This window comes from Eretmochelys imbricata, chromosome 18, assembly GCF_965152235.1.
Source record: "Eretmochelys imbricata isolate rEreImb1 chromosome 18, rEreImb1.hap1, whole genome shotgun sequence".
Taxonomy (NCBI): Eukaryota; Metazoa; Chordata; order Testudines; family Cheloniidae; genus Eretmochelys; species Eretmochelys imbricata.
In genome coordinates this window covers 9,505,243-9,532,745 of record NC_135589.1, presented here as the reverse complement: position 1 = coordinate 9,532,745, position 27,503 = coordinate 9,505,243, and the positions used below count along the sequence as shown (strand labels likewise).

Below are 27,503 nucleotides of genomic sequence, written 5' to 3'. Positions count from 1 at the left end.
CACCAGGCGGTTCTGGATGGCTTTGTGGCACAGCTCCCAGGCTCTGGAGTGGGGCTTGCAGCTCCACAGGACGTGGGGCAGGGTCTCGTTGGAGTAGCCGCACTTCCTGCAATGCGTGTCTCAGTTCCCGTGGCGGACGGCTCCATTGAGCCGGACGCAGTTGAGCCGGGCACAGTGGATGAACCGCCAGATGGCGAAACGGGTGAAGCCACCCCTGGGGGGCAAGTGGTTGCTGGCGTCCCACTTGCTGGTCAGTTTGAAGGCTTTACCCTGGCCCGGTTTACACTTCAGGGTTTCCATGTACAGTGACTGGATGGCTGCCTTCAGGGTCCTCTCCAGCATGCCCCTGGCACGCGGGGTGACGATGGTGTTGTCGTTGGACCTGATCTGCGGCACCAGGACTCCCAGCTCCTGGCGCTCCTTGCACCACTCCCAGCGGCAGCCAATGCGCTTCCCCAGGCGACGCGTGCCATTGCGAGCACGGGACCACAGTGAAGCGATGTCGCATTCTAAACTCCTAGGAAGGATCCTGTCTGTGTTCTTGTGCAGCAAGCTTAAAAAAAAAAAAAAGGAAAGGGGAATTTTTTAAAGGTAGTTTACAAAACTGGAGCCTAGAGTCACCTAACCTAGAGGTTGCACACCCACCAGCCTTTAATCTGGCTCAATTTATAATGCAATAATCCAGGTCCCATTCCAAGGGTCAAAACTGCGAATCAGTTAAACATTCAAGAGCCAGGTCCTGTCTGGAATGCACTCAGAGACTCAACATCTAGTATCACAAAATTCTGCCCAGCCTGAAAATCACAGAATGAATTGCACAGATTATTTATTAAGAATGACATCTGCAGATAATTCATACTCACACAACTAGATCCTCAGGAGGTGTAAATCAATTGCCTATGCATATTTACAGCAGCTGAGGGTCTGGTCCTTAGCATCTGTAAGAACTCACAGATGATGTGTTAGGGTAATTTCATCCTGGAGATCTTGCATAAGTAGAAAATATTTAATGGATCTACATGGGGCTATAAAATACCATGCAGAATTAGAACAAGCCCCTTTCTCTTTGGAAACTACTTTGAACTGAGTATCTGTCATCATCAATTTAAAATGCACATAGATTTAATGTAAAAAAGGTGCGTGGTAATTAGACTTTCATATTCTATTTAGGTCACCTGTGTTAGAAAACGTATATCTCTGCTTTCTTGTAATTTTTCAGATGTAAATACACTGATCACAAGATACTGAAAGCTAGAATGCCACCATACCCAAAGATTTCCAGTTAATACAAATGGCTAAATGAATTAATTCCAGTTAATGCAGACGGCAGCGTTGTCTAGTGGTCAGGGCACAGCTCTGGGAGACAAGGCTTCCGGATTCTATTCCTGGCTCTGCCAGTGACTCACGGGGAGATCCTGGGCAAGTTTCTCAACCTCGCTTCTCATCCATCTGTGAAATGAAGTTAATAAGACAAAATTGCATGAAAGTTAAAAATTGTATGAAAGTTAAAAATTGTAAGCTCCTTGGGGCAGGGTCTGTCTTTTGTTCTGTGTTTTCACAGTGCGTAGCACTGATCCAGGAGTGGGGTGCTCCTAGAGGCTATCCCAATACAAAAAATAAGTAAATAATAAATAATAATAACTTACCTACTTCACAAAAGGTGTGTTGTGAGGCTGGGAAAGTGCACTAAGTTCTTTGGATCTACTGCACCGTATTATTGCCTAGAGCAGTGTTTCTCAACAACCGGTCTGTGGATCGGCACCAGTCCCTGAGATCTCCCTGACACAGTTTAGGAAGGCAGCAAGCCGGTCCCTGGTATCAAAAAGGTTGTGAAACACTGATTCAGAGGAATACATGAGGTATGAATCTGTGGGAGCCCCAGTGAACCACTAGATGGTGCACTGGAGTAACTTTTAAGGGACTGTATTTTGGATTCCATGATTTTTGATCTACAGATGAAAGCCATGCTAGGGAGTTTCAGTCTGGCATGTGGCTAAGCCATGTCTAGATTTTTTGTTAACTGTCTGTGGTCCGAATGTTGGATGCTTTTTTGTTAAAATGTGCCACAGAAGCCTCCAAAGGGCGGGACACACAAATTGCAGAGGAGGAGGAGGAAAGTTGCAGGGGGATTGTTTCCTTAATCTCAGAGTCAAGCATCATATGTAATGACTAAAATCAGGCAGCCGAGGGAGGTGGGAGCTGCATGCTAAGGACTGACCCAGTACAGGGCGGTGGGGCAGGCATCAGAGAGCCCCTGTGGGTGACAGGCAGACCAGGATACATGAGGACATCCGGGATCAAATGGAAGTGACAGTGGGAGCAAACGATTCTGATTTGCAGCAGGACCCTGCTGGGGAGGGGTGCACAGGGGCATGGGAAGCAAATTGCTCTCCTTGTTCTTTAATTATGCCACATTGTCTTCCTTTTATCTTACTGCAGGAGTCTAATTCACTGTTAATTAAGAGATCGTTTTCCAGCTGCTGGCGACTGTCCCACTTCCTTGATATATCTGATAGTTGAGTCCAGCTTGCTTTCCTTCTATATTTTTGCTTTCTTCCTTAGGGGGAATTACTGAATTGCCCAGGAGAGGCTCACTAGCCTTCCAGGCTGACCTGGGCCTGACCCAAACCCCGAGATTTTAGCACCCTCAAACTTTGCTCCCCAGTCCAATCAGAATTTGCAAATGGTGCCTGAGATGTCATAATGGGCTGAATGAAAACCTCGGGTCCGAGCGGAACATTCCCAGATTTTTGGGGCACTAGACGCCCGTCTCCGGATCCAAAGGAGAATCACGGGCCCATCTTCATTATCAGGGTGTAAGTGTTGGCACTGGCAGCTGTGTCCAGTAACAGTTGCTTTATAAACTCTTTGGAAAAGTGGTGGTGAAAAGAGCATTCAATGAAAACACCAAGAAGAGACGCAGGTCATTGCTTCTTGACCCTCCTCTTTTTTTAAGCACTCAGGAAAGGTTGGCTTGACAGCCCTGGAGTCTGAAACCTCTCTCCACGGAACAATTATTGGCATGTACCAGCTCCTCCCACTGTACCCCACTAACATACCTCCACCCTGCCATGGAGGGGTCGCCCTCAAGGCACGAGAGGGAAGCAGAGTCAATCCTGTGTGCTGCTCATGGATCCCTCTTGGTATCTGAAGCCTTTCGGCTAAGGACTGGTTGCATTAAAGTCAGCTTTTCATTTTAACACAGAAAGGTTGAAGGAATGCGGGCAATGGAAGCCTGGGAGCCTGTGATGCAGGGGATTGATGAATCCAGCACCCTACCTTGGAGAGTAGGCCAGTCCTCAGCATGGTGCATTCAGCCACGGGTTTCTCAGCTGTGCTGCCAACAAGGGGCCATGACCCTGTGGATACCTGTCAGGTCGGGACTAGGTGGAGAGGCCAAACTGGTTTCACAAATGGCTATCAGAGGAGGATTGTCAGCCATGATTGACAGAGCCAAGCTACGAATCGGTGTCCAAGTGGCAATAGGATCCATAACTGCCTTAGCAATTCCCATGTGCAGCGCTGTTATAGCCCTGTTGGTCCCAGGATATTAGAGAGACCAGGTGGGTGAGGTCCTATCTTTTATTGGATCCAGCTTGTCTCTATCACCAACAGAAGTGGGTCCAATACAACCTATGACCTCACACACCTGGGGTCTCTAAGACCCCTCCTCTGGCAGATGGGTTTCTTTTGCGATTTCCCTAGCGGTTGAACAGAACACACAGTAGAGGCCTGGGACGCGGGCATGCTGCCTTTATGGATCTAGGACTGTGGCTCCCAGCCCGGGAGGCAGTTAACAAAGAATTGTTCTGTCCCCTCCGCCAGAGAGACTCAACTCCATGACACCCGGTGACTCAGCAAACAGTCCTCTGGGGTTCATTGCCCTGCTGAGGGATACCTGGACACAGTACAGGCCCTGTGTACAGGTGAGTGGCTGAGGGGGGCATACAAGATACCGGTTACCGCCCTCACTGTCACAGACTTGAAAGGTGAGACAGCCCAGGTGTGCTCGTGTGGCTGAGGGAGGAGGCCTGTTGTGAATCCAAGGTACACCCTGTTGTCTCTGAGCAGCCTGTGTCACTGCACAGGAGGAAGCTGATACTGCACCACTGGGAGGCTGCTTGGTGTTTCAACAGCATTATCTATTTTAGAAGTGCCTGTCTTCAGAGGGTGGTTCTCTTCTCCCCGAGGACCCCGAGACTCATCCCCACACTCCTCCCTGGGCGCCCACATCTTCTCCCCTAACATTTTCATGACCATACCTGGCCACGCCTTTCTTCTCTTCAGTTCTGAACCCCAGGGGGGGTCTGCAGTGCAGACTTCACCCTTTGTAGCCACCAGGCAAAACTGGCGTGTTCCTATCCGATGCCTTTCTTCTGCAGCTGTGCCCTCATTCCCTAGGAATGCTCTGCTCCAGGGCTGCAGCCCTTCGCAGCAACAGGGTTACATGTGGAGAGCCCCTTAGCCTGCGGTAGAAGTGTTCGCACTGGCCAACATCGATGCCTACTGATATACAGTTGAGATGCGAGAGCACCTTCCAGCACTAGAAGGAACAATGTGTCGTTTCCCTGTAGAATTTACCTTCTTGGAGTATCTTTGCTCACTGTGTCATGAATGCCCATCCTGCTGCCACCTTCTGCTGGTGTTCTGATTGTGCCATTCGTTCATAGTTTCCTCCCTTCTCCCTCCGGTGGCTCAGCTCACAGGCAGCAACAGGGCTTGGTGGAGATTCAATGCACTGCAATGCCTGATGAGGAAAGGATGCTAGTGGACCGGCGGCCTTGCTTTGAGATGGGCTTGTCCTTTGTGTCTCGGCACATTTCCTGCAGAAAGAAACTCCTTTTAGGGAGCTTGCAGAGGAATTCAGAGAGTGCCAGCCGACTGCTGCGTATTATATAGCAGGGAGGGGACTGGGTGCTCCTGTGTGACATGCTAGAATGGTGCTCTCCCAGCCAGGGTGAACGTAACCCACTGGTCAGTGTGTGTTACGTGTCCCCCTCTGAGCCTGATCCACAGAAGATTCTGTTCAGCTCTAAACTAGAGAGCCTGGCTCATTAGCTCATGCTTTTAGCTTCGGACATCCCCAGTTGAGTTCCCAGTGTCTGCAAAGATGGCAGCTGTCACGCTCACAGAGTGAGAGCCCTCTGCATGGGTAGAGTGCTTTGTAGGTGACCTTCTTTGTTCTCTCAGAGATGCCTGCATGGCTTGCCCTGAGCACCCTCTCATCCAGGGAAATGCAAAAGCAACTCACCCTGTGCATTCAAAACACAGTGTGTACTCCTGACTGGCATTACCCAGGGGAGAACGTAGTGTCTACGGCATCAGCTCCAGAGACTCGCCTCGGGTCAGGACTAAGCCACAGTGAAAACGCCATTGCCTCGTGACTGATAGGCAGGAGCCTCCACTTCCCCCAAGCCCTGGCTGAGCTCGCACGGAGATGCTCCTGTGGTATCAGAAATTACAAAAAGGAACTGAAAAGTGCACTGCAGCTTTGGGCCCAACTTCTGCTCGGGCAACTCACTCCCCCCTCTGCCACTCTCCCCCAAACTCACTCTCCCCCAAATGAGCCATGAATGAACCTCCAACTACCGCTAGTGGTTCAGATGAAGATGTCACTGTGAGGACGTTTCTCCAGACATACCCTAATCCCTCCGGCTAACAGGCCGGGCTGGGAAACTCCTGGGAACAGTCTCTCTTTTGTGAGATTCCCGACATTGCCGGATATCAGCAGCTGTGGTCCAAGTCTTGGGTGGATTCTGATTTGATTTGAACGGCTTCCTCCATCCCTCATGGGAACATGAAATATTTGACAAGGGTGTGTAACCTCTGCTATCTTGGCTGACGCACCAGAAATTGAATTGGGGACCTCTGGATCTAAAAGCATAAGCTGCTACAGCTTGAGCTGAAAATCTCAGGTTCCCTAGCTGGGCTGCCGTGGACTCATCCTGTATGGATTGGGCACAGAGAGGGGACCGGTAACTCACACTCAGCAGTGCATCACAGGCACAGCCTGTGAGAGGGGCTACGCTGCCCAGGGAATTATTCCATCTTTCTCCTCGCCAATCAATGCCAGTATGAATAATAAAAAGGAGCGACTACTTACGTGCCTCTTGTATCGATCGCCCCTGTTGTAATGAGGGGCCGCTGAACAACCCAGAGTTCTCCTGCTAACTGGTATCCCCATGTTTATTTAGCCAAGGAGAGGATTATTGATTGAGTGACCTTGAGATTTTTTTTTTTAAAATGTAGAGCCATAAAAAAGCTTTTTCTAAATTAAACTGAAGCCAGAGACACACAGAGCTGGGAGGGGCTGGGGGCTGCTTGTCAGGACTTTTTAGCATTTCAGTCCAGCTTGCAGTGAGGGGAATAGTAAAGCACGGGCACTCTCAAGGTTGAATCTGATCATTTTGCTTCTTGGTTTTGATGTCTGTTGCCTTGGAGCCACTAAGGTAGAAAGCTGCTGTTTTCTCACAGGCTGGCCTCCTAGTCCCCTTCCCTTTTTCGAAGGGATCACAAACCCCACAGGATAGTGGCTCAGCTGTCTTGGTGATGCTTGTGGGTTTTTGCCTTCCATTTTATCCTAGGTACCTCTGTCCCTCTCCCCTTTTTCAAGTTAAGTGGCTGCCGTTGAAAAGGCTGAGTCTGTTATTCTATCTTTTCATTAATGGTTTGGATAATGGAGTGGAGAGCATGCTGAGAAAATTTGCAGAGGACACCAAGCTGGGAGGGGTTTGCAATCCCTTTGGAGGACAGGATTAGAATTCAAAATGACCTTGAAAAATCAGAGACTTGGTCTGAAATCAACAACATGAAATTAAATGAAGATAAGCACTTCACTTAGGAAGGAAAAATCAAATGCACAGCTACAAAATGGGGAAGAACTGGCTAAGCGACAGTCGTGCTGAAAAGGATCTGGGGTTACAGTGGATGAAAAATGGAACGAGTGTCGAGAGTGTGATGCAGTTGAGAAAAAGGCTAATGCCATTGTGGGGTGTATTCACAGGAGTGTCATATGAAAGACACTGGAGGCAATTATCCCGCTATACTCAGCACTGGTAAGGCCAGAGCTAGAACGCTGTGTCCAGTTTGTGAGCACCACACTTTAGAAAAGACGTAGACAAACTGGAAAGAGTCCAAAGGGGAGCAATAAAAATGATAAAGGGTTTAGAAAACCTGACTGATGAGGAAAGGTTAAAAACTGGGCATGTTTAGTCTTGAGAAAAGAAGATTGAGGCGGAGACTTGATAACAGTCTTCAAATTCGTGAAGGGCTGTTACAAAAAGGACAATGATCAATTGTTCCCCATGTCCACTGAAGGAAGGGCAAGAAGTAACGGGCTTTGCTTGCCGCAAGTGAGATTTAGGTTAGATATTAAGAAAATCTTTCTAACTATAAGGATAATTAAGCTATGGAATAAGTTTCCAATGGAGGTTGTGGAATCCCCATCACTGGAGGTTAAGAACAGGTTGGACAAACACCTGTCAGGGATGTTCTAGGTTTACTTGGTCTTGCCTCAATGCAGGGGGCTGGACTTGATGACTTCTTGAGGTCTCTTCCAGCCCTATATTTTTATGATTCTGATTCTTCAAGGGCCTGGGGTGGCCTGAGCAAGCACTCCCTTAGCTCCAACTCAAAGGAAGAATCCTATGATGGAGCTCAACCAGAGCCTACTACGCCCTCCCCTAAATCCAGCAGCCTGACTCTGGCAATAAGTATCCCCTGATACCGATCTTTATTCCACAGCCACACACGTGTTATAAGACTGAGTGGACCATGGTGAGCATTTCTCTGGGTCCTAGTAGTTGTGTATATTGTCCAGATCCTCTGCTTCAGCACAGCTGCTTTGTGTCACAGAGCTGGAGCCCTCTGATCATTAAGTCAATTTAACCAGCCACAGGAGAGTCATCTTCCCTGCTGCTGGTGTGGCTGGAGGAAAGTGCATGATGCCAGAATCTCTCTACTTCCTGTTGGTCCGGGGCTCTCTTTTCAGCTCTCTGTGTCCACCGCAGCCTGACATAAATTAGAGCAACCCTCGGGCTGCCCTGACATGGTACTGAGAGACCAGCCCTGCACAGAGCATCACAGAGATCAAAAGAATGCAATAAGACACCTTCACTCACTCACCCCTGACTTGTGCTCTTTGTATTGGGCCACGCTCCAGGATCCATGGCTATGCACATGTATTTATGTGTAGTTGCACGTGTGTGCATAGATTCGTTCTGTCTAGTGATCCCTAACATCCACATAGTGAAAAAAGAGAAACTGTCTACTCAAAAATTCATCAGACCACTTTCATACATTGCAAAATTGGAGCAACTCTGCAGACATTTCCTCAGCTCAAAGGAAGGCCCCCGAAGAGTATTTCTGGCTGACCTAAATACAGACAGCTCAGCCCCATGCTTTCCAGAGCACAAATTTGTTTAAGGGGGAAGTGACTGTCTCACAGCCATCATGTAGGATAATACATGGGCCAGAAGGAAGGGTGGCCCTGTGGGAGGTACAGAACCTGCTGCTGATGCGGGAGAGTCTATAAAAGACCTGTAGGCAATTGCAGAAGTGGAGTTGCGCTGAGATGGGAGAAGACAGGTGTTAGTTTCTGGAAGTCCCTGGTGGGTGCCAGTGGAAACAGATGGTTGTCCTTTTGTGTGTGATGTAGCCTGATTCTATAATTGTATTGGTTGCCAATGAATAGTAATTTAATAGGACTCTAGGACCAGAATCAGATACAACAGAATTAAAACTAACCAGTTCAATATCTTGTTGGAACCCAGGGTGCATGGCAAAGCATGTCACACTGAGGGCTAAGCAAAGCCTTAGCCACTTTTAGTAACATGACCAATAAAGACAAGAAAGCTGCAAACCACATAAATAAATAGCAGCAGTATCTTTGGTATCATTCCTTACATGTGCTCATATACTCACAAACTTCCTTGGGGATCTGGTGGTGAGAGACAAAGGACCAGCCCCATCCCTGGCATGCCAAATGAGTCCAGCGGTCCAGACCCAAATGCCTGAAGGTTGGTGGTAGATGATGACAATGAAGAACTGAAGGGTCGATGAGGATAGCTCACCACCTGCTTACATGGTGGCCTGGTCTGTTACAGAGCCTGAGGACTATCATGAATACTCATTCAGATACCCAGCCTCCCATGTCCATATCTAACTTCCTCACCCTCATAATATTGGGATGCCTTTATCCTACAGGTTAACATATTAATGCCTTTTAGCTCATTACCATACACGTCAACGGTTGCTAAAGCAAAACTATCCAAGCCTAGTATCAGTTCAAAAGTCCTGTGGTTGGCTAGTCTTGTTATGTACCAACTCCTGTCTTAAGCAAGCGATTACCCCAAATCTAGGATAACTTTGGGGCTGTTTTATCTAACGAAGGGTCACAGGCCTATGGTTCACTCATGCTAACTTGCTTAAGCCAATCATAGAATCATAGACTATCAGGGTTGGAAGGGACCTCAGGAGGTCATCTAGTCCAACCCCCTGCTCAAAGCAGGACCAATCCCCAACTAAATCATCCCAGCCAGGGCTTTGTCAAGCCTGACCTTAAAAACTTCTAAGGAAGGAGATTCCACCACCTCCCTAGGTAACACATTCCAGTGTTTCACCACCCTCCTAGTGAAAAAGTTTTTCCTAATATCCAACCTAAACCTCCCCCACTGCAACTTGAGACCATTACTCCTGGTTTTGTCATCAGCTACCACTGAGAACAGTCTAGATCCATCCTGTTTGGAACCCCCTTTCAGGTAGTTGAAACCAGCTATCAAATCCCCCCTCATTCTTCTCTTCCGCAGACTAAACAATCCCAGTTCCCTCAGCGTCTCCTCATAAGTCATGTGCTCCAGTCCCCTAATAATTTTTGTTGCCCTCCGCTGGACTCTTTCCAATTTTTCCACATCCTTCTGGTAGTGTGGGGCCCAAAACTGGACACAGTACTCCAGATGAGGCCTCATCAATGTCGAATAGAGGGGAACGATAACGTCCCTCAATCTGCTGGCTATGCCCCTACTTATACATCCCAAAATGCCATTGGCCTTCTTGGCAACAAGGGCACACTGTTGACTCATATCCAGCTTCTCGTCCACTGTAACCCCTAGGTCCTTTTCTGCAGAACTGCTGCCGAGCCATTCAGTCCCTAGTCTGTAGCGGTGCATGGGAGTCTTCCATCCTAAGTGCACTTGGTACACTTGTCCTTGTTGAACCTCATCAGATTTCTTTTGGCCCAATCCTCTAATTTCTCTAGGTCCCTCTGTATCCTATCCCTACCCTCCAGCGTATCTACCTCTCCTCCCAGTTTAGCATCATCTGCAAACTTGCTGAGGGTGCAATCCACACCATCCTCCAGATCATTTATGAAGATATTGAACAAAACCGGCCCGAGGACCGACCCTTGGGGCACTCCACTTGTTACCGGCTGCCAACTAGACATGGAGCCAGTGTCATACAGGAGGCAGGCCCTTAGGATCCTTGTATTACTGCTACGTAAAACAAAAGGCTGAGCTATCTGTATGGGTTCCAGGGAATTTAAGTAATGTCTTGGTGTATATTGTCTTAACGCCTACATTTTTTTTGCTTGGTGCTAATAAGTCACCATCCACCTGCAGAATGGAATCAGCTCTTTTTATTTTCCCCAGATCCGGGGCATCATCATTACCACATGCAAGTGTCACTGAAAACCCCCCGCAAAACGGTCTCACTGAATATTTCTCCCAGCCGTAGCCAGCACACAGCCTGGATTCACTCCGATTCTATGGGGGTGAGGGCCATACAAACACCGTCCTAGATACTGCAGCTGAAGCCAGGTTCAATATGTCACTTTCTCCTGCATACGTTTTACACCCACAATCACAGCTATTTGAATGGCTCTAGGATTGATTGATTTATTCAACATAGTGAGCTGCATTCTGCCTCATGCACGTCCTTTTCCTTCTGTGGGGTTTCGTGGATGAAACTGAAGGCAGAAGTTTGCTCACAGTTGGGAGTTCAATGGACTAACGCCTAGCAGCTGGAATAATGCTCTCGCCTGTGGAGGTAAATCTACACCAACATGGAGGAACTAACAGGACCCCAAAATTCATAGAGAACATTACACCTGGTAAAACCAGGGGAATGGGTTGCTCCATACTGGGCCCATGATCCACCTGAGAGGTTCATTGCCCCCAGCGAGCCCCTTGCCCCTCTGGTGGGCCTGATTCCGCATAGCCTACTCGACATGCAGTCATTTGTACCAGTGCAAAGCAGGGGTCAAACATCATCAGGCGTGCACTCTCTTCCGCTGGTGTAAATGAGGACACCACAAGCTGCAAGGCAATGGTGAATCCAGGCCTGAGTTTGCCATGAATTTCCCAAACAAGGCACGTTTGACCCTGTTTCAGGCTTTATCAAAAGCATTTTGCCCAGCACTGATGAGCAGCTTGTCCGCATCGCTTCTGGGCTGCTACTGCTCCAGCTCTGACAACTCAGATGAGTGGATCTCTGCTTTAATTTGCAGTGCCACCTGAAGGGAAGCAGGAGATGGAGACCCTTCAAGAAATGCCTTCCCTGTCTGCCAAGGGATGGTTTGTTGGAATCAGTGTCACTTCACTGCCAGGAAACCCAAGAAGCTCCATTCAGCGTTTGTGAGCGGTAAAGGCTATGGCCCTTTCAGCTGGATGCTGAGGGGAGGAAGATGAGAACACAAGGTTAACTCTAGTCAATCAGACACCAGTGTCCTGAAGTGCCTCCATGAATAATTGATTGTTCTCTTTGGGATTCACGTTGTCATGGGAACTGAAAGAGGAACCAGGATATCTAGGTATGAAGTGAAGTTTCTTTGGGTCTCTCTCTCCCTTCAGCAGCTAAGAGCTGAAGCTACCTTTGGCAGGTGCTTGTGTCTTACATTGATTCTGAGATGAATTATCTGGCACTGAGCCTTCTGCTGTTCCTGCAGTTATTTTCTTTGATCGGTGAGTATTTCATATGCATATCTAGCTTTAGATGGCCTTTCATGTCTGGAAACCCTACTGTCTTTAGATTGCTGAATGTGCATCTGTAACATAGAGAAGTGTGTTGGATTTGTGTAAATACTCTTCCTGGCAAATTACACCTGAGTCCCTGTTACAGTTTACATCTCTGCATATCCAGAAATCTACCCTGATTTTTCCCCCTCTCTAAGATGTCCCATATTTTGTTCCCAGGTTTCATTTTTATCTGATTCACCTTCAGCATTCTTCACAGGTTGTTTATTTGTTTTGTTTTGTTTTGTTACAGAACTAATAACGTTATTTGTTTAAACCATCAGATTGATAGAAAACCTGGAAATTTACTTATGTGTGTTATTATCTGTCTATCTATATAGATACACCAAGGGTCAATTAGACCCAGTGTATCTTCAGTGGACCAACATTTCAGGTGAAACTGGCCCACTGTCAACATCAAGGCAAGTTCATTAAGTCTCCAGAGAAATAAGACATTGTACTGTGAGATTCCAGCATGGATCATTTGCAGATATTGAGAGGAGAACGAGGTCTAGTAGTTAGAGCAGTGGACTGGACGTCAGGATTCCTAGGTTATATTCCTAGCTCTGCCATAGAAATACCATTTGTCCTCACACCGTTCACTCAACCTCTCAGCCTACCCAGCTGTAAAAGAGGGATAATATTTTTGAGGGCATTGTGAGGCTTAATTGATTATTTTAATACGTTTGGAGATTCTCTGAAAGGAGCTGTACAAAGTAAAAAGGAGGAAACATGCCCAAAGTGTTTATCATTCAGTATCTGTTTAGTAAAACGACTAGCAAGGCAAGTTTGCTTCCTAAATTATGCCACAATTGAGCAAAATTGTTCTAGACAAAGAGGCCACCTACAGGGAGACTTTTTGGAAGAACGGTGTAATTCGACAGGAAGAGTATTCACACAAATCAAACACACTTCATTGTTCTCTGGAAATAACGCCACGAAAGCAGGTATCTGCCTATCAGATGCCCTGGAAATGGACTGCACCACTGGAAGAAACTCAGGGCAATGCCTCAGCTCAGGGGATTCTTGGGAGGAATTTTGGGATGTTAGGAAAGGGCCAAAACCTGAGTCTTTACCCAGGACAAACTCTTATGGACTTCAGAAGGAAGTTTCCAGAGTAAGGACTAAAAACCTGGTCTCAGCATGAGTTGATGGATTCTGAGAGCCTTCAGCTCCCATTGACTTTATTGGGAGTTTTGGGCACTCAGCACTTTCCAGAAACACTTGGCACTTTGCAGTAAGAAGCCCTAAGTGTAAACCCAAATAAAAACCTCAGAATCTTGCCTCAGAGCACCCAAAATAATGGGTTCTTCTCACAGACCCCTAACTGCATATTTGCCTTGGCACTTACACAGGTGACCAACTCACATCCTAAATCAAAGGAGGCTTCAAATAATTATTACATTATTATTATGTAGCCAAGTCTTGGTGTTCTTTGACAAGGGGCCAAGTAAAAGTGAGGATGCTGCTACCTCTTTGAAAAGGTTAGGTAAATTAGTCATTAAACAGAAGATTCTTCACACCACCTTCTGGGCCAGTTCTTCCCAGTGTCCCAGGTTAGATCAGAGCTTCAGCAACTTCTTCAGGCTCTGCCCCAGCCACCAGGGCTCTGAATCTACACTCACCCCACAAAGTGTACCAGCTTCTTTTGGGGGCGGTCATTTCTCAGTAGGTCATTCGGGTAGACACTGGACTGAGCAGACCAAGCACCGTGATTTGTTCCTCCATCACTTTCATGTGGCAGGCACTACACTGACCTACCAGAGCACATTGGCTTTGATGGGGTCACCTTTTAGCATCCAGTCCGTGTTGGTACCATTGCCTCAACAGAGGTCTCTATTGTCATTGCTCATGATTGTCCATCCTGTTCAAAAGAGTCACAACTTCAGTGATGCAACCGAGCCGAACGGCCTTGTCAGTGTCTCCGTCACTTAGATTCATCTGTAGGTCACCGATGTTCTAGCGGAGCATGACAGTTACTGGACAATCACTAACCCAGTGAAGCTAGTGTGTCGATAACTCTGACAACACAGCACCCTATTTATTGATGTATAAAGCCAGTGCACTTTATGTTGGGGTGGTGCCAAATTATTATGAATTGTTGTGATTGGTATGAATAATGTGGTAAGCATGAATTTGGTGTGGCTTGGGATGTCTGAATTGGCTAGAGGATTCTGGGAGCAGGATTCTCTTAGCATCAGACAGTTGGTATGGAAATTTACTGAGTGTGCTGAAATTGCACTTGAATGGATAATTGAGGCTCCATCTGTTCATATGTCTCAACATGAGACTTTGGGCAGGTCTACACTTCATCAGGGATCGATGTTCTGAGATTGATCCACCAGTGGTCGATTTAGCAGGTCTAGTAAAGACCCGCCAAATCGACTGCAGATCTCTCTCCAGTTGATCCCTGTACTCTATCCCAAACGAGAAGAGTAAGGTAAGTCGACAGGAGATTTTCTTCCATCAACCCCCCGCGGTGTAGACCCTGCGGTAACTCAACCTAAGGTACGTCAACTCCAGCGTCAACTCACGTAGCTGGAGTTGCATAGCATAGATCGACTTACTGTGGTAGTGTAGACCTAGCCTTTGAAACACGTCAGCTGATCGACCAGCCCACAAAGTAAAGAAAACACAAAAACATGCCATCGGTGAGCTTGGTACAGGTTGACCCAGATCGAAATAACCCCTTTTGGAGGACACAGCAATAGGAGCTCAAGTGAATGACTGATGGGAGGGTAAATGTTGATTGAGCTTTGGTCTGTGCCAGTTTTGTAGCCCCCTTCTAAAATACCAATTAGAGAAACCAGTAATAAAACACCCACTTGGCATATTTTTGGGACATGTGACTCCTTTGAGAACAAAAGGTATAAATGCTAAGCAAAGTAAATTAGTTAGCTAGTTCTCCAATCAACATCTGAAGAGGTCTGTGATGCTGTAAGACAGAAGGCCTTCGGGTAACCAGGAAAGACCCTGCTTCGAGGGACATTTGACAGACCCAGTATCTGAGAGGGGAGAAGAAGAGAAGAGAAGAAGTCTCCATCTAGGACCGGTAGCTATACCTACTTTGTTTGCCAATCAGGATACTGTGTAAGGCCAGCATAATTACTGAGGGTTTATACTTCGGGAATTGAGGCTTGTTAGGAAGATGTGTATTATATAACCTTTACTGCTTGTGTGATTCTTTCTCAAATAAATGATTGTGCATTAACCATATTGTTCCCAAATTTTCACTGGTACTGGTAACAATCTGCCCAGCTGTGGGCCATTAAAGATCTGTTTCAATAGTTTACCGGTGCTCTGCATACACAGCAGGTCAAAGCCCTTACTTTGTTACCTGTCCTTAAAAGACAACAGCCTAATGGCTGCTCATTAGAGGAACAGAGCAGACATGTTACAAGAAACGTTGCTCTGTGCCATGAAACTCAGCATCTAACAAGATGCAAATGATTCATCTAGCTTGGAGGTGACTAGATTAGTGCTCCGGCATTCTCCTTTTGGCACCAGTCCATTTGTTTGCTCGAGATCAGACCTGAGTTTGACGGACTTATCCCAGAGCCCGTTTGTTCACATGAGACAACCAGTTCACAGCCGCTGACTGAGAGCGAGGCCCAGGACTGGAAGAGCAGGGGTAGCGCCAGGCCATAACGGATGTGCATAGGAGAGCTATGCTGGAGACTGGGATAACGAGTCAGATCAGAGCTGGGGCACCAGGTGGGTGTAAAGGAGCGGACTCACCCCTGTGGCCCCTCCTGCTGGTCATTGGGGAATTAGCCCTTTCCAGCCTGGAGTGCCCTCTGCAGGCCAGTGATCCGCACAGCTCTGGCCCCCGTGTCCCTCACGGACCCCAGTGCCCCTTTATCTAGGTTCTGCCCCCTGACAGCACCCCCACACTCTGCCTCTGGGTCTCCCCTTCCTGGGGGACCCCCAACCCACTATCCCCACCTTGCCTCAGCCTGGGCTACGGCCAGCGATCACCAAGCCCCCTGGGGCAGATGGCAGCGTAAAGGCCACTCATCATAGGCAAGGGGGTTCGGACCTGTTGCCTTCCTCTGCCTCTACGGGCCTTGGACCGGGCCTTACAGCCTGCGGAGTTGCCATCCTGGAGAGCCCCGCTCAGCCTGCTCCTTCCCCAGCAGGAGGGGCCACAGGGGAGAGTCCGCTCCTTTACACCCACCTGGTGCCCCTCAGTACCCTGTCAGGCAGGCAGCCAAGCCCTGCTCTCTCCCAGCCTGGAGAGAGACTCCTGGGGCCCCTGGCTCACAGCCTTCTTATACAGGCCAGCTGGGGCCTGACTGGGGCATGGCCCAGCTGCGGCTGCTTCCCCAATCAGCCATCCCCAGCCACAGCCCTCTCCCGGGCTGTTTTTAACCCCTTCTATTTTAGGAGCAGGGTAGCCATGCTGCTACAGTGGGATAGACGCCTGGGGCCTGCCTGCACTAGGCCTCAGGCAGGTTAGTACGATTAGCCCCTCACTCTGGTGAGCATTAAACTGGGTTCAGATTGATTAAAATTCCAATTAAAAACCAGCGAGGTTGTATATTTATCATTGCTCTGTCGCCTGTGGAGAAATCAAGGCCTGTAGCTGCGTGAATAATAGATGGACTCTTGTCTTGCTAATGTCAGTGAGAGGACGATAATAGAGCGGTCGATCAATCAGAATCCCTCCTGAGGGGTCTATCCATCCCCTTGGCGCCGATGTCTAACTCCTACGGATGCTAATGGAAGCTACATGAGCCTACAGGGAGGGAGTTGGCATCTTGTCTGTGATTTAAAGTGCCTCTTTGGTGTTGTAGCGTCTTCTGTAGTCCCATTTATCTCCCCCTAGATGGTCCTCACAGGGCCTGAATTGTCACAGCAACTTATGGGGTCATGATTAAAATTCAAAGGTCCTGGAAGGTTATTTGGTTTCAGAGCTCCTATTCCCTCAAAATAAGGCCTGGCCAGCAGCCTACATCAAATGACACTTGGATCTGCCCAGCGGCATGCAGTGATACTGGGATCTGGGGTGAGACGTTTCAGAATGGTAGCCACAGTTCATGCATGACACAGCAGCTGGGGGTGCCAGTTGTCTCCTCCTGACAGTTTTGCCTTTGCTCTGCAGGTGGCCAGAACAGCCTCCAGCGCATCATCGGGGGTTACATAGTGGCACCACATTCCTCCAAGTACCTGGTGTCCCTGAAGAGGAAGACAGGCTTCCATTTCTGCGGTGGGTCGCTGGTCAGCCGAAGCTGGGTCCTGACGGCTGCTCACTGCAAAACTGAGTAAGGAATGCCAGGAGAATCAGGGGCCACTTAACATCAGCCTTCAGAGCGCACAGCCAGACATCTGGGAATCAGACAAGAGACCAGCCTCCCCTCACAGCAGAGTATAGAGGTTTGCTAGAGTGCTGGACCCCCATCAAACATCACAGCTCCATGGACTCCTGTACATAGTTACACACACGCTCCCAGCTCAGTTTTCAAACTTGGGTGCCTAAGTTCCCATTTCGGTGTCTATATAGGGATTTTGGTGCCTAAGTTTAAGTGCTCAGGTTGAAAGCTGGGCCCTGGATCTGGTACATATCTCCACACAGACCCCACCAGCTCACATGCCTATAGCTCCTACACCCACAGACTGGTGAGCTGTAAGGAGGGATGACTTTTCAAAGGTGGGAAGGTTTGGTTCATATTAAGGACCCAACAGTCTGGCTGCTTCTCTTAACTATCCGAGCCTGTTGGGTCTGACCAATGAGGGCAAGAAACTTTTCCAGGCTGTCTCACTAGGGCCCCAATTCAGCAAGGTGTTTTGAACACGTGCTTACGTTCTATTAAGGTCAATTCCAGCTCAGCTCCAGACCTCATGTGACCTTGAGCCAGTGCCAATCTACCTTGTGTCTCGGGGCCCCATTAAATCTTAAATGCATGCTTAAAGTTAAACATGTGCTTTGCTGAATAGCTGAATTGGGGTCCTAGAATTGCAAGGATTTCCTGGTTGTGTTTAAGAAGTAAGGTCAGAAAGAAAAGCCTTCTTTGGGGGACTTGGCATTACTTCCGGCGGGGGGGTCATCACAGGAGCAGCAGCCAGGATGTGAAAAGAGCTGCAGCAAAAGGCAGCTCACCAGAATTTTTCCCATCTCATTGCTGGTGCAGCCAAAGTTCGGGGCACAATTTCTGTCAGTTTTTCTTTTACCCCAACCAGTTTGCCCATTCCTAGTAAGCGACATTTCATAATATTGATGCTTTGGACAAGCTCATTATCCTCTCTCTGGAGAAACATTGGACTGTGGAATTCTAACACAGATGTTGGGAAGGAGGATTCTCTAGTGAGCAGAGCAGAGGCCTGGATTCCCAGCTCTCCCTCTGAATCCCTGTCATTACATCTCACTTCGTTTCTTCGTTTACTCATCTGCAAAATGGAAATGATGCTATTTGTTACGCACCTCACCACAGAGCTGCCCGCCCCCACAGTCATGTGTACCTCCAAGCAGTCGTACAGCCAGATCTACGCACTCGGCAAACACACACACGTCCCTCCATCACTTCAGTGTTGACTCCATGTGAATTCAAACAAAGGTGCACAAGATCTCACATGGCTAGTTCTGTGAGTGCTACAAGCCTTGTGAAATATTTTGAGTCCTCTGAGGGACTGTATTTTACATCAGACCTGGGCAGGGATATTTTTCCCCAGCACTGATGCACCGGTGACTAGGCTCTCTGCTGTCTCCCAACAGAATTAACCAGATGATGATTGTAGCTGGGGAATATTCTCTCTCCACTTTTGAAGGCACAGAGCAGATCTTCCGGCCCTCTCGGATGGTGGTTCATCCGGACTACAGCTCCACTTCCAAAAATGCGGACATCATGCTGATTAAGGTAACAAGTTTTCACCAGACCACGAAAGGGAGGACAGCTGTTGGAGAGGGAGAGGGTCACTACAGATTGTTTTGGCTGTTTACAGCAAAGTACATGTGCTCCAATGAGCACGCATTCAGACATGAAGCATTTGGGGTAGGGGAAATAAAGGCAGGGATGGTGGCAATGTGGAGGAGGTCAAGGTGAAGAGGAACAAACCACCAATGACCCCTAATAAAAACAAATACCTAGCTCGTACATGCACCTTGTATCTGTAGATCTCAAAGCACTTTACACAAGGAGAGAGGAATCATCACCCCATTTTTACAGATGGGGAAACTGAGGCACAGAGCGATGTGACTCACCCAAAGTCACTCAGCAGGCCAGCAGCAGAGCCAGGACAAGAACCCAAATTGGAGTACAAGGCCCGTCGCCCCATCTGCACTGCTTCTGATATAAACGTAGGGTCTGATCGCTGGAGGTGCTGAGCACCTTCATCTCCCTTCTCTCAAACCTGGAAAGAAATAAAACAAACTAACCGATCCCTGCCAAGTGTCCCCCACAAAAAGCACGTTGTTGACAACGTTACTAGCCATTGGAAATAGGAGACTGGAGTGGAATGGCCTTCCCAGCCCTACCTATCCCATTGCTACTGCAGATGCTGTCCAGCTCCAGGGTAGCGATCCCAGAGGTCTAGACTGCACTGCCTCTCCTCCCCATGAACACTGCCTTACTCCTCCTTGACACAAGTAGGGCTATTACTCCCTGTGAGGGAGGGGGCTCTGAGTTCCAAAAGACACGCAATGTATGATCAGTAAGGCCAGTAACTAGTAATCAGGACACACGTGCCTGCTCTTCCCAGCTCCCCCAACTGTGAGGCTCTAGCACCAGCTACCTGCAAACCAGCTGGAGAGGGGACAATTTGTCAGAGGAGGGGTGTGCATTCTTCTATGCGATTGTTGCTTTCTGATGCTTTTCTACCCAGGAAGTCAATATGCCCCAGGGGAGCACGCACAGTACTGGGACTCAGGAGAACTGGGTTCTGTTCCTGGCTCTGCTGCATGCCCTTGGGCAAGTCACTTCCCTGCTCCGTGCCTCAGTTTCCCCATCTGTAAAGTGATACTTACCTCCTATATAAGTGCTAGGTATTATGATTAGTTACTGATCATTGTACATTTCAGATCTCACAGGGTCTCTTTCACTCTGTGGGCCTATTTACCTTAGTGAAGAGTACCAACCTCTGTGGTATCTAGGCACTGATTAGTACCTAGGCTGGAGATACACTTCCTGAGTTCCGGGCTCTCTGTCATTGTCAGTTGTTTCCTACCACTCCTTGGTAAGGAATTGAGCAGGCTGAGTGGACAAGCGTCCCTAAAGGATATGGAGTGGCTTATACGCAGTATCAGGGCCAACCTGCCCTCCCATCCCTGCAAAAAACAATCTAAAAGGATTCTGCAGAGTATCCTCATGGGTGAGAGCCAGTTTAGCCCCAAAGCCTTTCTGTTTGTGCTACAGGTTTAAACAGTGATGCACGGTAATGCACACTGAATTTGCATGTGCAGGTGCAGAATATAATCATGCCCGCTTCTAGTTCTATACACCCACACAGCAGAAGCATTCATGTGAGTGGGTGAATGGGCACGCGTCACTATTGCCTATACACATCCTGTGTGATCTTTTTACTTGTGTTTTGGTTTTGGAACCCGGTCTTTATAAGCTCGCTAAACATTCGTGGGACAATGAGGTTCAGCGTTTGCTCAGGAGAAGGAGTTGGAGCAGTGTTCATGAATCATTTAAAGGCAGGGACAAAATGACTGAACACACTGCAACAGATGCTGTATTATAAAAACCAAGAGCTGATCAATGTAAGTCAGTCCATGGGGGACATGAGGGAATCCAAACCCAGCCACTGAAAGAAATCCCACCAAATCCCCATGCAGAGCACACCCTGCAAATTCACTAGATCTAGTCTTCTAGGCAAATGCTAGGTGCTTGCAGAATGGTTTCTCCTGAGATTTTTTCCCAGGTGGCAATCCCTTACTGAAAGAGCATTTGCTGTTCAAAATATTCTGTAAGCCAAAGGAGCCTCTGTTACCTGACGTAACAGGGACTCATTAAGATTGCCTGTCCCTTTACTAATCCAAAAAGAAAAGGAGTCCTTGTGGCACCTTAGAGACTAACCAATTTATTTGAGCATGAGCTTTCGTGAGCTACAGCTCACTTCATCAGATGCATACCGTGATGAAGTGAGCTGTAGCTCACGAAAGCTCATGCTCAAATAAATTGGTTAGTCTCTAAGGTGCCACAAGGACTCCTTTTCTTTTTGCGAATACAGACTAACACGGCTGTTACTCTGAAACCTGTCATTTTACTAATCCAGTAGCTTCAAAAGGAAGCCGTGAAAAGTCCAAGCCAGGGAAGGAAACCGAAAGGGGAGCTAAATGAAATTCCCAGGGAGGATTGCCTTTAACAAATTAACATTTCAGGCTAAGCCGGTATTGTTTTCACTTAAACAGCATTCATATATTCAAATAGGTTTGCAAAGTGCATTGTGTATTAATAAGAATGGACTCGAGTTTAAATAATCATTAAAGTGATGCCGTCTAAGGCTCCAGGCACTGAGTCTGCTAGATTCCCGGCGAGGGAATGTGCAGTGCAGAGCTGGAGGGGGTTTCTCGTGTCTGAAGCAGCAGCAGCTCAGAGGCTGCTGGAACACAGTGATGCAGTTCAGTTCTCTCCTAAGAGCCCCTGGTAGCCTGGCTCTTATTTCCCTAAAATCAAATATTTCCAAAGCACCAGGATGAACCATTCAGAGAGACTGAAAACCGAGATTGCAGACTCCTGCCGTTAGCAACGGGGAGTGTGTGCAAATGAACATAGCCCTTCGTTTCTGCTCTCGGCGCATGGCCCTGCTGCAGAGCGTGCATGTACAGCGCACATTGGTAAATCATACTCAAAGCTCTAGACACTATATTATCATCCCCATATAATAGCAAATGATACTGTCGTCTGCTCCTATAGTGCTCAAAGAGACCGCCCAGGGCTGGGTCACAGTGGACAAGCAGCTCAACATGATCTCCCAGTGTGATGCTGTGACAAAAAGGGCCAATGCCATCCTCGGATGCATAACCCCAGGAATACGGAGTAGAAGGAGGGAGGGGAATTTACATTTACATTAGTGAGAGCAATACTGGAATATAGCACCCAGTTCTGGTGTCCACATTTTAAAAAGGATGTTGAAAAACTGGAGAGGGTGGAGTAAAACAGCCACAATAATGATTTGAGGGCTGGAAAAAAATGCCTTACAGTGAGAGACTTAAAGGGATCGGTGTGTTTAGTGTATCAGAAATCGAGCGATGGCTTGATTACAGTATATAAGTATCTTCATGGGGAGAAAATACCAGTATTAAAATGATCTTTAATCCAGCAGAGAAAGGCAGAAAAAGAACCAATGGCCAAAGCTGAAGCCAGACAAATTCAAATTGGAACTAAGGCCCACATTTTTAACACTGGGGATGATTAATCATTGGAATAAACAGCCAAGAGAAGTAATGGATTCTCCATTCAGGTTTTGATGTATTCAGTGCCCAGCTGGATGCCTTTCTGGAAGATGCTTTAGCCAAACACAAGTTACTGGGCTCAATACAGGGGTAACTGGGTGAAATGTAATGGCCTGCGATATACAAGAGATCATAATAGATGATCTAATGGTTCCTTGTGGCCTTAAACTCTATAAATTTATTACCTCCACCTTTACCCAAAACTCAAACCAAACCTTTCTGAGGGTTTGAAAATGTTAATTCAGTACTCTTCCCTGTGCATCTCTGTTTTGCTAACAGAAAGGGCCTGAACAATCCAACAGATCCTCCCTTAAAGTTGAGGAGTGGCGAATGCAATTTTTACAGCTGCTGCACACCACCTTTGTGGGAAGCCTACAGAATTTACTAGAGATGAAACCAAGAGGGTCCTGTAGAAATATAATAAATAGGCTCCTATAGAAATTAGTCCTAAAACCATGATAATTTCATAGAGAATGAGATCCTTTCTATAGGTATTTTGACCCATCCTATAGAATTCTATAGCCAGGACATAATTCTCTTCTAGATTCTATTGGAGGATTCAAAGAATCTTATAGAAAAATTCTCATTGCCTTTTACATTCTATAGGACTTTCCATAAGGGTGAAGTCTTAGACCAAAACAGTGGATCCAAACACCCCATGGCTTTGAGGAAAAGATTGGAAACTGAATCCAGATCCAAGTTTTGCAACCAGGTCCCATTTCCATGATGGGCCAAACCAAAACCCTGGATCTGGATTCGATTTTGCAGCTGATGCAGCCTGGCTGGTTCAGGGAAGCATCCCAAACATGAATGGAACCCGAGCTGTGAGTTGCATGAGGTTCGCCTGTCACCGTACACAAGGCCCTATGCCCATGATCACCTGTTCCCGCCTCTGTTTCTTTCCAGTCAGTAATGACTCTCCCCTTGGTGTCTCCGAACAGCTGAACAGGCCACTGGTGCATAATGCTTTTGTTTCCGTTGTGCCACTTCCCCAGCAAGGAGCGGTCGTGAGGGAGGGCCGCTTCTGCCAAGTCTCTGGCTGGGGTTACACCACTCCCGTGGGCGGTACGACTTCAGACACCCTTCGCAGCCTGCGCCTGCCTATCATCTCTTCTGGGAAGTGTAACAGCACGGCCTCCTATGCGGGACACATCACCAAGAACATGATCTGTGCCGGGTTCAACACAGGGGGCAAAGATGCCTGCCAGGTACAGCTGCCCTCCTTAATTCTGCAGAGGAAGCTGCAAGTTCAAACCTCTCCTCCGGAGAGAGCGCGGCCTCTAGCAAGCCAGCTATGCCCAAGCTGCAGAGAACCATCCTGAACTGCTAGGCACTCAGTGTCAGATGGGTCTTTAGACCCGCTGGGTCCCATTAAAAAGAATCCATCCGTTAACAAGCATCTCCTGCCTCCTCCACATCTGATAGGAAACTAGTACTTTTCTAAACAGACTTGGAAGACACAAGCCAACAGTGACGAGTGAGTTTGGGGGCTCTCAAATTTTGGGTGCCCAGTACACCTTTAAAAGGACCTGGTTTCCTGAGGATGCACTTTCTGGGACAAAAATCAGGGTCTTCTCAGGGGACCACATGGGGCACCCAAAACCACGAGTCCCTTTTTGAAAATCTTGACCACCATTACTGCAGCCAGTGGGCAGCGTGATGAGAGAGGGTCTGGAGTAAAATGCTTGCACAGAGACACGGCAGGCAGCTGTCCTCCGCGCTGCCTTGTCCTTAAGTTCCTATAGAGTTAAAGCCTTGATCACACACCTCCTAACTGGAGATGATTCACGCCCGGAATTGAAGCACAGAGGGTGGGTGGAGAAGGCCGATCTATTTTTATAGCAAGAAGAACAGAATGGCAAGCTAGAAATGCACTAGCTTCTTTCCCCCCCTCTTCCTGGGTAAGACAATATCAAGAAAGCACAATGGGGCCGAAGGTGTCCCTTCCAAAATGCATTACCTCTTTTTTAATCATTTGTCTGGCAGGACCTAGTCATCACGTCGCCAGTGCGGCATGAGGTCATGTTCTTGTGTTGTGAAACCAGGTCATTGCATGATGCTACTGCATCACACATAGGAAGGCACAATGGTGCAGAATGTCCCCAAGGGCTGGACTAAATCTCTCTGGGATTCCAGCATTGTCTCTCAGAGGGCAGGACCGTGCCAGTTTTGATGGGTCTTTCTAGAGTCCTGTAAGAAAACTGTTCCATCGGTTGGGCAGGGGTGCTGCCCCGGGAAAGGGTCAGGTGCAATTTCCATTGAACGGGACTGTCAGGACAGGGTGGGAAATGTGTTAAGTTACATTTATGGGGCCAAATTCTTTGCTGGTGTAAATAGGCAAAGCTCTGACATCAATGGCATAGAGCCCATTTACACGAGCAGAGACTGTGGTCTCATAAGTCGCCCCCTCCATCTCTGAATTCCCTCCAGGCTGCCTAAGTCCTTCTGGGACTCAGGTCCAGAAATATATGGAATGTAATCTAGGAGCCTGATTCCTCATTGCCATGCACCTTTCACCAGTGCAAAGAAGGCTGTTACTATTTTGAGTGAGCAGCATTTTATACCTACTTTGCACTGGTGAAATGCCTACCTAGGGTGTAGGGCTACGGAGAATCTGCCCCAGAGTGTTCTTGGTCCTCCCGTTCCTAGACAGGAAAGGTGTTTATTACAATGATGGAAGGGTCCCCCGCAAACCATTTTAGAAAACCAAAACCTTTATTGTGGCTGCTTCTTTTCTAGGGGGACTCTGGCGGGCCACTGGTGTGCGAGGGCCGAGTGTTCGGGATTGTGTCCTGGGGGAACAGCTGCGCTCGTCCCAGGTACCCAGGTGTTTACACCGCAGTAGCCAACTTTCAGAAATGGATTTACAAAACCATCTTTAGGCGCGAATAGTGGCGGCTCCATGTCCTCTCAACATGCACCTTCCACTGCCCGTTCCCAGCTTTGAGCAAATAAACTTGTGATGAAAAAGAAACAAGAAGCTCCTTCAAATGTAGCCCTCCTGGGACCGTCTGAAAGCCACCTTGGGGGAGAAGGGAGATAGTGTTTTTTAAAAAGCACTCTCTTGCAAGAAGTATATATACCTCTCAAATTCTGCGTCAGGTACACTGATTTCTGCCTTTGATGGAAATAAAATAACTCCACAGGTTTAGGATTCTGAAAACATGCGGGGGCTGAAAGTTACTTAAAAACCAGAAGGAATCGCAGGCAAAGGATTAATAGAACCAATTTTAACTTCATTAAAAGCCACCAGAGAGAAGGAAAGAAAAAGAAAAGCAATGTGCAGTAAAAACCACTGAATAGATCAAACATCCAGGAGTGGGGGAAGGATCCATCTCTGAGCACAAAATGTTCCTAGTATCAAAATAAGCTCAAAGTCACTTCCCTTTTAAATATTAGCTGAGTGATTTGCTGTCCTCACCAGCTGGCTATGCCCGGAACTTGGCCATGATTAATTACTAGTGTATTCTCTCCCCTGTAGGGCGCATTATGAAGACCTGGCTCAGGTACTGAATGACTAAAGCTGCTGCCAGGAGGGTTTTTCCTTTGAACCTTTGTGTCAGAACATCACAATGGGTCTGATCTAAAGCCCACTGAAGTCAATGGGAGTCTTTCAATGGGCTTTCGAACAGAGCCTAGGAGACTCCAGGTACGGAGTCCACCACGGACACACACCGGCCATCCTTGTTATTTATTCCCTGAGGGAGTCAATCTAGGTAGCTGAATACACCTCATCAGACTAATCTGATTAAAGATTTTCACCAAGGGCATGAATCTGCAGTGCAGACACCCCACTGAGCCAGACTGTGCCCCCTAGACACACCCACCAAGACACCAAGGGTGTCCTGACAATGAGTCAATGAGGCCTGTGCAGATGGAAATGGGAACAGAGCCTGGCCCTGAACACACTGGGACAAACGCAGACTTTCGGGTAGATCTGCACTGCACAGGTAATACAGGATCTTACCTGGATGTTGGTCCAAACCCCTCTATTGTCCACACAGAAAATCCTTTTACCTGTTTGGAGGTTCTTTCAGCTCAGGCTGACCCAGCTGGGGGCGAGGGAAGGGGTTAGAACCTGGGCTTCGGTTCCCGTCGGGCTGGAACCTGCCCACTTTGCAGAGAGGATTAAGGTGGCCACTGATGCATCCCCTGAATAGTGGACATTCTGATACTTTGGGAACAGCACTAGCCTGCCACCGCCTGTGTGACCCCCACAGCGTGACCTCACACACGCGGTGCATGCGAAATCATGCCAGCAGGGACAGAGTGGCACACTCTTCAAATGGCGTCTTCCATGTGTGATGTCCAGTTTGTCTAGGTACCGACAAGGAAACCATAGAAAAACAGGACTATCCAGCTTAAAATTGGGTGAATGGCCTGTCTGGTGAGGATGCAGGCTAAACATGATGGCCCTCCACTGCCTTGCCACAGTTCCCCCCGAAGGGCAGACAAGGTCTCCTGCAATTGATACAATTGACTGGGAAAGAATCCTCGAGCATCTCAACAGAAAGAACCATGGGATATCCCTCAGACACACACAGGAGTGCAGACACAGTAACACAGAGAAGGTTTTGCAGTGGGAACACTCACATCTGGGTTAGGCTAACCCAGGTATTCAGACCCGGGTGCCAGTCGCCTGGGCTAACTCTGCAGTGAAGACATACCCCCATTGTAAATCAAGGGCAGTTCCATTCCAGTCAATGGGGACAGGAAATCCAAAGCTTCTCCTCTTAAAAGGTTTAAGGCCAATTGTTTTCCTTTCACGCTGCCCTTTGACTGCATGGAGGTACGTCAAGAAGGTCACCTGCCTTCCTTCGCTGCACTGCACCCACCAGATACTGAGCCGTGCTATGGGTTTGGAGAAAGCACATAAGGAGGAAGCAATGGAAGTCCTGGTCAGTCACATGCAAGTGAATGTGTAGGGCTGATGCTTGGCTCTGCATGTGACAATGCACACTGTTTGGTCACTAGCTTCGGCACTGCATGTGTGCCATGGGGAGGAACAGGCAGACCCAGGTGGGGTTCCGTCTAATGGGCTCAGCCTCTGACAAATGAGCTCTTCTTTCCTCCTCAGCCCTTTTAAAGGGAATGGCGAGTCC

At 47.9% G+C, this 27,503-nt stretch overlaps 1 protein-coding gene across 1 annotated transcript; it reads left to right on the top strand.

Annotated features, from left to right (window-relative positions):
• Window positions 1-111: 111 nt before the first annotated feature.
• On the top strand, window positions 112-25,293 carry LOC144277052 (trypsin-3-like). The gene is made up of 5 exons (XM_077837575.1): window positions 112-250; window positions 17,113-17,272; window positions 18,721-18,862; window positions 23,343-23,609; window positions 25,141-25,293. Exons 1-5 carry the CDS (start codon window positions 112-114, stop codon window positions 25,291-25,293), a joined length of 861 nt encoding a protein of 286 aa, XP_077693701.1.
• Window positions 25,294-27,503: the final 2,210 nt, after the last annotated feature.

Coding starts and splice junctions, on each gene's coding strand:
- LOC144277052 (XM_077837575.1), top strand. CDS start 112: ATGCGTGTCTCAGTTCCCGTGGCGGACGGCTCCATTGAGCCGGACGCA. Junction 251..17,112: donor TGCTGGCGTCCCACTTGCTG/GTCAGTTTGAAG, acceptor TTTGCTCTGCAG/GTGGCCAGAACAGCCTCCAG. Junction 18,863..23,342: donor CGGACATCATGCTGATTAAG/GTAACAAGTTTT, acceptor GTCTCCGAACAG/CTGAACAGGCCACTGGTGCA.